Source organism: Pinus tabuliformis, chromosome 1_2, assembly GCF_031772625.1.
Source record: "Pinus tabuliformis cultivar Carrire ecotype Pingquan chromosome 1_2, CPIR1, whole genome shotgun sequence".
Lineage (NCBI taxonomy): Eukaryota > Viridiplantae > Streptophyta > Pinopsida > Pinales > Pinaceae > Pinus > Pinus tabuliformis.
Window position 1 is genome coordinate 278,011,221 of NC_142298.1, and position 12,003 is coordinate 278,023,223.

The 12,003-nt window shown below is 36.7% G+C and overlaps 1 protein-coding gene across 3 annotated transcripts in view; it reads left to right on the forward strand.

The window, feature by feature from the left end:
• Positions 1-9,363: 9,363 nt before the first annotated feature.
• The window catches only part of LOC149205420 (uncharacterized), a 39,824-nt gene continuing 37,184 nt past the window's right edge, over positions 9,364-12,003 (forward strand). For 2 of the 3 annotated variants that reach the window (XM_089395063.1, XM_089395064.1), the window contains exon 1: positions 9,364-10,058. In XM_089395063.1, the coding sequence (XP_089251189.1) occupies positions 9,507-10,028 (522 nt within the window). In that variant the 5' untranslated portion in view covers positions 9,364-9,506 and the 3' untranslated portion in view covers positions 10,029-10,058. The remainder of the gene's footprint in view (positions 10,059-12,003) is intronic. The other variant, XM_089395062.1, reaches the window with a different exon arrangement.

The window sequence follows — 12,003 nt, forward strand, 5'->3', positions numbered from 1 at the left end:
GGTTTTGGACCATGGTATTGAGTAAGGCCTAAGACTATAAAAGGGGAAGGAGATCATTAGGCAAAGGTACTCAAGCATTGAATATCTTATGAAGAGCAAGATCTAGAACACTGGTCATTGGGGTATGGTGCATAGCTGGATCTGAATCAAGGAGGAACCTAAGCGCTAGAAGAAGGATAAGTTCTATTGATGGGTCAAGATCTTAAGGCTTGAAGAGAAGTATCTTTGTGTGATTTTGATATGTTATATTTGGTGCATGACTTGATCTGTAAATCTGATAATCTGGGTATGACTGATGTCCGAAAATTTGAAAAGGGTAAATTATCTTTTATAGATTTGTACGCAAGTTCAACATAGCAAAGGCGCGTATACACGCTAGTTCGGTAATTCAAAATAGCATATACACAGGTTTTCCTTAATATAGCAGCGTATGCACGCAAGTTCTACATATTGAAGTAACGTACATTTCATAAAATATGTTTTAGCTACTTCTGTCTACTGTTGCAATGTTCTGGGTTCTGGTTGGGTTTTGGTACTGTTATTGTATTCTGGTTACAACATTCAGAGAAGTGATTGTGTGATTCAGTTTTTGGTTGGTGCAAAGGAGTTTGGTTGATGCAGATATATTTGATGTTTGATTGATGCTATTGATGGATCCAGTCTGAAAATTTATGAAACATGGTCCCTGGAAGAAAAGAGAAGGTTGTAGCCTTCTGTGGGTCAGCACCTACGTACTAGAACATCAGCTAGTACAAGAGCTAAGGGGGTTGTAGCTCCCTTCCTGTAGAAGCTGGAGAACGAGAGAAGGTTGTAGCCTTCTATAGGTAGTAGCCTGCGTACTGATATAAGACTGCACTAGTACAGAAATATTGTAAAAAGAAGTTTCTGTTGGCATTATGATTCTGGTATGGCTTTATGATTCATGTGTTGTACTTGATGGCAACTCATACAGGTGGCAAAACTCTGATCAGGCTCTCAAAATGATAAAAATTAAGAGGTCCGCATGTGCTCAGTGAAAAGTGTGCGTACCCGCAGGTACGCCGTGCAGGAGCTGCGGCCATACTCGCAGGTCACCCGTTCAGAAGGTGCGGACCCCCAGTTCACTTACTTCAAGGCAGAGAAGCGCGCTCACGTGGGGTTTCTTATGTTTGACTCGTGGTATTTAGCCCGCCGTTCTTGATTCTATGGTTTTGGCCCGTGGTATAGGATCTATTTTAGCCCCGGTTTGGATCCCTTGTATTGGTTATTGATGGTTTTGTCCCATGGTGTGAATAAGGGCTTGACTATAAATAGGGAAGGAGATCACTTGGCTAAGGTATCTTTTGCAAATTGAATATCTTAAGATCTGAAATATTGGGTTATCGGTTTAAAAGCTTGATCTATATAAAAGTGAAGTTGAAAGTGAATCTATGAAGTGTGATCTCTCGGGCGCATGATCAGATCTGGGCATCTGACTATCTGTGGCACACTGGGGGACTGCCAATTCGGCCCTAATCAGAGGTACGCAGGTGATTAACAGTGCAAGTGCGTGGGTACGCACAGCAGAAGAAGGCGCAGTGCGTGGGTACGCAGAGCAGAAGAAGGCGCAGTGCGTGGGTACGCAACGCGACAGAGGTTCAGGTGCGGAGGCACAGTGAAAGTACGCGGCGCTTCAGAAGCCACAGGTGCGTAGGTACGCAGCGCGATAGCATCTGTGGGTGCGTGGCTACAGTAGCAGTACGCGGCGCGATAGCATCTGTGGGTGCGTGGCTACAGTAGCAGTACGCAGCGTGATTGAAGAAACAATGCGTGGGTACGCGGTGCAGCATAAGGCTTTCTGCGGGTATACGCAGGGGAGCAGAAGGTGAAGTGCGGAGCCACGCAGGCCAGATAAAGAAAAACTGCGGATCTGTCTTAAAAACATTTGTTGATTATCTTTTATCTATTGCTGCAGAGTTCTGGGTTTATATTTCTGGTACTGTCTTTCTGTTTACAGCATTCTGAGAAGTTGGGTGACTCTTGGTTTATTGTATAAGGAGTTTGGGTAATTTGCATGTACTTGATGATTATTTGATATTCTTGGATCCAGTTTGAAAATTGAAAAGTGGTCTTTGAAAGAAAAGAAGTAGGGGGTTGTAGCTCCCTTCCAGGAGAGACTGGAAAACGAGAGAGAGTTGTAGCTCTCTGCAGGTTGCAGCCTGCGTACTGGTAAAGGACTGCACCAGTACAAAACCATTGTAAAAGGAGTTTCTAATTTGAAAGAAGATAGAGACATATTGCAGCAGGTGGTTTTCACCCACATTGGGTTTCCACCTTATATCTGGTGTTCTTTGGTGTGACTATCTGTTTTTCTTGTTCATGCTCATTATTTTATGGTACTGACATGCAAAAATAATTCAAAGTATAAATAAGGAAGATTTATTAAAAGAACTTGATAATACTGATTCACCCCCCCCCTCTCAGTATTATTTCCAACAGTTTCTTATTAAAAGAAGATAGAGACGAATTGCAGCAGGTGGTTTTCACCCACATTGGGTTTCCACCTTATATCTTGTGTTCATGTGTGTGATTGCCTGTACTGTTTACTACACTTGATTATTGTTTTATGGTTCTGATACACAGATTAAGATCAGCTAACTAAATTAGAAGTCTGCAAGATAGACACGGTTTTCTCTAAACACAGATGCGTATATATGCAGGTTTAATTAACAGAAGTAGCGTATATCAATTTGTTTATAGAAATGAAAAATTGTTAAATTGCTAATACTGATTCACCCCCCCCCCCCCTTCTTAGTATTATTTCCAACAGACGGTTGGGCATTCTTACACATCTCTCATAGTGTGTTGTAGAATACACCAGCCTACATCCATTTTAACCCCGGATCTATCAAGCGCCGAGAGGGATCAAATCCCTTGAGGTGCAAACCTTTTTTTGAGTGCAAAACTTGAGGAAAGGTTTTCACCTCAAGAGATTTGATCCCTCTCAGTGCTTGATAGGTTTGGGGTTAATATGGATCTAGGCTGGTTATATAATACTATATAATATCTATATTTGTATCTATGTGTCTCTTTCTTATTCCCCCTATGTATCTCACCCCCAAAAATAAACACTCTCTCTCCATATATTTTTATCTCTCTCTCCCTACCTCTTCCTGTCCCTCTCTCTCTCTTCCCCTTCTCCCACTCTCTCTATCCTTATCTCTCTCTTCCCTCCCTCACTCTCTCTCGATATCTCCCTTGTCACTCCCTCTCTCTCTCTCCATATCTCCCTTGTCACTCCCTCTCTCTCTCCACCTTTCTCGTTATATGTCTTTTTTCTTCCTTCCATCTCTCTCCCCATCCAACTCCATATCTCTCTCTTTTTGTCTCTTTCTCTCTCTTGATTCCTCTCTCTCTTCCTTTCTCTCCCACCTCCCTTCGTCTCCCTCAGCCAATCTTCCTTTGTCTCCCCCCCACAATCTCTCTCTCTTTCTATATTCCCTCCAACACTATCACTATCTCCCTCCCTCTCTTCTTCTCTCTCTCTCCCCCACTCTCTCCTCTCATCACACACTCTCTTTCTCTCTCTCTCTCTCCAACCTATAGCTCTGTCACTATCTCCCTCCCTCTCTCTCCACCCTCTTAAATTTGATCCTATTGTATCATTTTTTAAGAAAGTGTCTAAGTTAAACAAAATCAATTGGTTGTAAAATATTTAACTCATATTTTGGATCAATCATATCAAAGAAAATATAATAATGAAAAACTTAAAAGAATCATGCACTATCTTTCCTCTATTATTGTTAGTAACTTTTCTTGCTATCATGGCTTGGATCCTTAGTTAAGATTGATCTACGTTGGTTCTTAATAGTATTACTTATATAATATAAATATCAAATCTTTATCTATAAAAGTATTTTCATTTTAATTTTATTAAAACCTTGATTTAATTTCTATGGGAATATTTTATAATATAATTTAAAATTGTTTATATACTTACATTACATCTACACATCTACCCATGGGTTGTAGAGAGCCTCTCGGCTTTGTTACAATACCATGGCTTATCAATACCGCATACCCAAAAACTATAACTCATTTCACGATCAAATTATTTTATACATATTTTATTTTATTTTAATTATATATATATATATATATATATATATATATATATATATATATTATATTTTGATTTATTTATATTTATTAAACCCTCTATTCTCACTATTAAAAATATTTCGTGGATATTCCATAAAGATTAAGTCAAGGTGAATAATTTTATATATAAAGATGAGAATTTTGTATAATATAAATAAAATTATTAATAACTTGCATAGATCCATCTTAACTAAAGATTTACCAAGCAATGAAATGAATCAAATCTCTCTAGGTGTAAATGTTTCCTAAGTTTTGCACTCAAAAAGAAGTTTGCATCTTGAGAGATTTGATCCATCTCGACACTTGATCTATGTTGATTATTATTATTTTTACATTCTATTATGAATACATATTTAATTGATTCAATTTTTAATGTGGAGTTGGTATGTGAAATTTAAAAAAAATCAACTTAGGTTATAAATCAAATATTCCCAATGATCGTTGCCAAGAGTTACCGTTGGTTAATCTGTCACTGAGTTAAAAACTAGTTGTTATGTGATAAATAAATATTTTATTTTGATGTTATAAATAGAATATTAAAAATAAATAAATAATAATTTATTGGGGTTTGACTTATTTAAGGTAAATTTGATAATATTTCAAAGTAAAATATTATTAATTATTACAATAAGAGTATTATGCGTTAAATTGTTTAATATTTAGTTAGTTATGAATAATTATTTTATTTCCATATTATAAATTAATTAATTTAATTAGTTATGAATAATTATTTTATTTCCATATTATAAATTAATTAATTTAATAATATTAATTTATATAATGTGATCTGTTAGGGTATGACTAAATAATTTATATAAGTAGAATATTAAAATAAATAAATTTGTTGGGGTTTTACTTATTTAAGGTAAATTTAATAATATTTCAAAGTAAAATATTATTAATTATTACAATAAGAATGCTATATGTTAAATTCTTTAATATTTAGTTATTTACGAATAATTATTTTATTTCGATATTATAAATTAATTAATTTAATAATATTAATTTTTAGAATTAATTTATATAATCTGATTAGAATAGTTAATTTATATAATGTGATTTGTTAGGGTTTGACTAATCCAAGGATAATTTTTTATTTCGATTAATAAGACCGTTATTAATAAGACCACAAATTGCCGGAAAGAACTAACCTAGATCATAAGGGAGGATGGCTAAGAAAAATAAAACATTTTTGGAGAGGCTAGGTCAACCAAGAGATTAGAAATTAAATCACAAGCTAAGAAAATAAGGTTAAAGGAATAAATCGAAACAAGGGGGGGACCAGAAGACTAAAAGAGAGAAACAGAAAGAGAGAGAGTTAGAGTCCAACTTTTACTTAATTTCCAGCCATCATCCCTATTAAGGTTTCTGGCATGCCTCCCTATTAAGGTTTTTGGTATGCCTCTCAAGTTCAACCGCTTCCCTGAGTTTCCTGTGGTGGAAATGACCAACCCGAGCAATGAATTTGGATTCTTCAATGCAGACATGATGTTTTGTTTTCTCTGCATGTTCGGTAAGGGCTGATGTGCGGGATCGATTGTGTCTAATGTCAACAACACATTCGATGATTCTTTGCTTAATAGATCTCCCCGTTTCCCCAATGTAGGGGATACCACAGGAGCAAGGAACATGGTAGACCCCTTTCATGTCTTTAGGGTCAATAGGGTCCTTAATGGATCTAAAGGAAATTTTAATGGTTCAGAGAGGTTTGAAAGAGGAAGAGACATTCATCTTCTTAAGAATATGGGCAATCCTATATGTGGTTCCAGGATCAGCTCGAGCGGGTTTATCTTTAGGCGCTTTGTTGGCTTTGTGAAAGGCCTTGAGGCTCTGGGGCCTGCTATACCCATTATTTTTAAAAACTTCAAGAAGATGAGATTTTTCCTGATCAAGGTGGCTATCATCAAGGATTCTTAGGGAACGAGTAGCAAGAGCGTTGAGAACCCCGAATTTCTGAGTTGGGAAGTGATGAGAACTAGCATGGAGATACTGTTCCATGTGAGTCTTTTTCCGAAAGACTTGGGGATAGATGGAACCATCCTCCTTCCTAGAAAGGAGAATGTCGAGAAAGGGAAGGCGACCATTCTCCTCAATCTCTATTATGAACTTGATGGATTCTGATTGAGAATTAACGTGGTTAAGAAACATATCTAGTTTCTCACGACCATGAGACCAAATGACACATGTGTCATCAACAAACCTGCTCCATTTTTTGGGGCGAAATTGAGTAGAGGCTAAGGCCTTGGTCTCAAAATCCTCCATAAATAGGTTAGCTACGATAGGGGAAAGAGGGGAACCCATCATGACACCGTAAGTTTGCTCATAGAACTCACCTTGAAAACTGAAGAAAGTTGAGGTGAGGCAGAGACCAACTAACTTGGCAATGTCTTTATCAGTGATGTGATATATGATATCAATGGCCTCTTGGATGGGGATTTTGGTGTATAAGGACACAACGTCAAAACTAACCAGCAAATCTCCAGGTTCCAACTTGATATCTCTCTATTCTTGAACGAAGAAGGCAGAGTCTTTAACAAAAGACTTTGTTCGGCCAATAAGAGGTTTGAGCTTTTGGGCAAGGAATTTAGCAAGAAGATAGGCAGAACCGCCTATTGTGTTAACAATAGGCCTTAAGGGGGCCCCAGGTTTATGAATCTTGGGAAGGCCATAGATTCTAGGGGTGAGGGGATTGCTTTCGATAAGCTTTCGGGAAAGAGGAAGAAGGGAAGAATTTGCTTTAATAGTGGATGCTACCTCTTTAGAAACAGACTTAAGGGGATTCTTCTTAAGCTTGATGTAACTTCCACTACTAGAAAGATGGTCAACCATTTTGTGGACATAATCCGACTTATCAAGAATGACAACAGCTCCACCTTTGTTCGCCTTAAGGACGACAATGTCAGGGTTGTCCCTAAGGGACTTGAGGGCAAGAAACTCGGCCTTGCTAAAGTTTTTCTTAGGAGGCTTAGCCTTCCTAAGAATAATAGCACAGTCCTGCCTAATAGTCTCCTTGACATTGTCTGGAAGGTCCCTAATCCCAAACTCGATGTTATAGATAATGTCATTGGTTCATCGGTAGGGATCCTATTGGGGGCAAGGGCAAAATTAAGACCTTTATTAAGGAGACTAAAAACAGAGGGGTCAAAGTTCTGGCTAGAAAGATTAATCATGTTCTTAAAACCTAACAAAAATTTATTATTATTATTATTGTTATTATTACTATTATCATTATTGTGATTATTGTTGTTGTTATTATTATTAAAGTTTTTATTATTATCATAATCGTTGTTATTATTATTATTAAGCTTATAAGCAAAATTAAATGAAAGTTTGTTGTAAATGTTAGTATTATTTATAAAATTGTTGTAATATTTAATATTATTCCTAGGATTGGGAATAGATAAGTTATTACCAAAATAAATCCCCTTATGACTCCCTGTGGATTTTATAACATGTTAAACCCTAAACTGTAAGAATTTTATAACACTATAAACCCTAAATTGTTTGAGTTTTATAACATTCCAACAAGCCTTCTCTAACTTTTTTTTGAGTGCTTATTAAAATCATTTAGTAAAGTGTTATAAACCTGAAAACCTAAGCATTTTATAACATTTTGACAAGCATTTTGTAATTTGTTTTAAGTGTTTATTACAAGTATTTGCTAATTTTTTATAAACCCTAAACCATAAACGATAAACCCTAATGATTATAATAGTCTTCGATAATCCCCTTATGATTATTCACGTTGGTATTATAATAGTCTTCGATAATCCCCTTATGATTATTCACGTTAGTATTATAATAGTCTTCGATAATGTTCTCTTTTTTAATATTATTAAAAACGTTGTTTGGACCAATGGAGCCAGATTGTTTATTGGAAGCGGAGAGAGCATCCAGGTTGAGGGAATGGAAGGCGACCAAGAGGCAGAAAAACGCTTGGAAGAGGACAGCGAAGAATGGAGCACGGTCATGTCATAGGCTTGGAGGAGGACAGCGTCGAATGGGGCACAGTCAACCAGGGGGATGAAGGCGAATGGGGCACAGTCAACGAGGGCGATGAAGGAGTTGGGTCACGCCAGCAGGACGAAGGAAAGACGGATCCGGGGAAGATGCGGAAATGCCAGGGTTGGAGGTTCCAATACTCTATTCCAGATGAGATGATGCCGCTGAGAGAGCTTCGAGTGGAAACGCCCGCAGAAGGAGAGAAGGGAGAAACGATCTGCGCGAGGGTAGAAGACGGTGCTGAGGACGGAGACGAGCTGGAGAAAGCGCTGTGCGAGCTGGCCCGGTTTTTCAAAGCTGCAGCGTGCTCTCTAGGGACAGAAGCTAACGGTGAAGAGCTACAAATTGAACTCACCGCGCTAACCCAGTGATTTAAAGCCCACATCTGATCTTTATTAACCCCGTCTAGATGGCGGTTGCGATGCTGAATCAGGGTCAGATGCTGAATCGTGAAAATGTAATTGTATTTTTAAAATTAAAAAATAATATATATATTATATAAAATAAAATAAAGATAAAGACAAAGACTGTTGTATGAGAACTTTCATTTCATTAACTTTGTTTATTAAAATATAAAAAAAGGCAATCATTATTTTTAAGTAATGTTTTGATTTTAATATAATTAATTTTATATATTTTTATTTTAATATATCATCATTATTGTAATAAATATTATGATTTTTTTTTAATATTATAATATTTTAATATATATATTTTTAAAGTTTTTATACAAATATATAAATTTGTTAAAGATCAACAATTTTATAATATAATTATTTATTTTTTTAATATGAAATATATTTAAAAGAATAAATAGTTATATTAAATATACGGAAATATATTAGCTTTCCAGTGAGTTTATTGATAAGTTTATGAAAATGTGAGATAAATGTAAATACAAAATTTCACGTTCAATTTTTTGTTTTTGTTGATTACTAGTAGCATTGTGTCGGGGGGAGGAATGTGGTTTTCTTGGGAGCACTGGTTTATTTAGGATTTATAATGGTTAGAATGAACCCTGACAAAATTTACATGATAGCAATCGGAATTGACACTGTTTTAATCATCCCTGGATGGGAATGGAATGGATAATATTACCACCTCGATAAATCGGAATTGACACTGTTTTAATCATCCCTGGATGGGATGGAATGGATAATATTACCACCTCGATAAAGATAAAAAAATTGTGTCGAGAATAGGTCAATGTCCATAAATCTTCACTTTTCACTTGGACTTCAGTTATAAATATGTAATGGTGGAGGAGAGAAAACATTGATGGGTATCATTTACATGCTTTACTTCTGTCCAACCTATGCGCGCTATTTCTCTTTACAAGGATATTTTGACATAGAATCGAGGAATCATTGTGGAATTTGAGGATAATGGGTGACAGGCACATTAGGTTCCTGGTCGGAGCGGCCCTGGTTCTGGTTTTTCCATTTCTTTTTATATCTGCGGGGACAAATAGAAATGGTACTGGGGAGTCAGTGTATGATGTAATGGAATCGTTTAAGTTTCCCAAGGGAATTCTGCCCACAAATGCCACGGACTATTTTCTCAATGATGCAGACGGGAGTTTTGAGGTGTTTCTGGAGGTGGATGGAGATGGGGTATGCAGCTTTGGGATCGAAGCAGGGTACCAGCTGAAGTATCAGAGAAGAATCTCAGGAAAGATCAGCCCCGGCTCTCTCAAGAAATTGAAAGGGATAAGCGTCAAGATTCTGTTTGTATGGCTGGACATATCTAAAGTGGAACTCAGAGGGGGCGAGGGCGATGATGATGGGAAATTAGAATTTTACGTGGGACCATTCTCTGCTGCCTTTCCTCTCAACAATTTTGATGTTTCCCCGACTTGTGGATGTGGGCTGGATTGCGTTACCACCACGATGTTTGCTGCCGAATAGCAGGATTGATCCCTTAGAGGAGCTTAATGGGTATGGGCATTTGAATTCAATGGTGTATTGTTTAGTTTTCATTACAACTATGTATGTCGCTCCTTATGCCTAAACCGATATGGAAGGGTGGACCATTGGCACTATTTTCTATGTGATTTCATGAAGGAAAAGCAAATTTTTTAGTTTCGATTTACGTCGCAGGTTGTAGGATGCTATATTTGTTTTAGCTATATTTTGAAATTGATGTTGAGATTCAATGATTTTAGCTTTGAGGCCAAGGTCTCTCAGGTAACAGTGCCCTTGGAATCTGCTACCAGGTAGACTGGGTTTTGGGTTTGTGTGGACTCTATACCCTAATTTATTGAACCTCCATAAGTGGCGATTTCCAGTTCAACTCTGTCAAGATCCACTGTGCCACACCAGTAACATCGCTTCAACTAAGATTTCCTGCCTCTGAAGGATTTGGATTTAAGTTATTTCCTTGTGTTGTTTTCTGAAATGCAACCAATTAGTCCTGCAGTTGTCATGGTAAATCTATTGGCCCATGGGTCGAGTTAGGAGATGGTTCCTTCTCTTCTCTTCTCTTCTGTTTTCGAAGTGACAATTTAAGAACTGCCAATAGTCCATTTCAAACGAAAAAAAAAAAAAAAATCGAATCTTACCATGCTATGATACCACAACAGTAGTAATTATCCTTCAGAGTCACTCAGACCTTGGGTTATCAACATACACGATCTTGAGTTATTAATATACACCCTGCAGCAATACAATTAACAGGGTATAGGTTGAGTATATACCGTTTGATCTAAAAATTTCAGATCCAACAGTATGTATGTATCCTAACCTATATGACATTAATTACTTTAATGCAGAGTGCATATTATTACCCGAAACTTCTCTATCTTATTTCACCTGCATCACCCGGTGTGGAGTCCTCCCATTATTCCTGTTTCCTTAGATGTCCAGGTGCGCTTTTCTGGCGCTTTAATTTCAAATCATGATGCCTATTTCTTTAGATGTCTAGGTGGGTTTTTCTTGCCCTTTAATTTCTAATCCTTAGACCATCATTGATTTAGATGCTTTCAACCATAGGACCCATGTCACAGAATTAAGACTTCCCGAAAGTAGGTCAAAGCCATTTTGTAAATGGTTGGGTGGTTTGAGCTTCTCTTTATTTTTATTTGACTACATTAGGAGTGTGTTTTTCCCTTTTTTTACATCGATACTCTCTTTTGATTACTTTTTTCCCGCTTTCTTGAAACCTTAATTTACATTTGCTTATTTCCAGAAAGTTTTGATAATTTTGTTTTCTCTTAGTTTCGGACAATTTAGAATGACATTCTTGTTATATGATTTCCGTAAAATGAAGGGTGGAATGGATACTTCAATCCAGGACAGCATCCAAATTCTGCAATTCCAGGAATCCAGTCTTCCATCATGATTTAGTTGCTTTCAACCACAGGCTGACCTATGTAACAAAATTAAGCCTTTCCGAAAGAAGGCCAAAACCATTGTGTATATAGTTGGGTTGTTTCAGCTTCTTTATTTGACTACATTACGAATGTGCTTGTCCCTTTTTAACATCTATATTCTTTTTTGGTTACTTTTTCCCACTGCTTGAAACACTAATTTGCATTTGCTTATTTCCAGAAAGTTTTCATAATTTTGTTCTCTTAGTTTCGGATGATTGAGAATGACATGCTTGTTATACAATTGTAGTAAAATAAAGGGTGGAATGAAAACTTCAATCCAGGACAGCATCTAATTGTGCAATTCCAAGAATCCACTCTTCCACGATCTCTAGTTAAGAGTTAGATAAATTCTTCAATCCGGAGCAGAATCCAAGCCCTTCATTTTCAGTAACAACAGTATTCTGTGCTTACAAGACATTCATGAAAAATTACATACAACCAAAAGAACAATTCCTATAGGGTTGTTGATGACAAGAAAGAGGCCTACAGCCATTTAGTTTAACGTTTGAAGC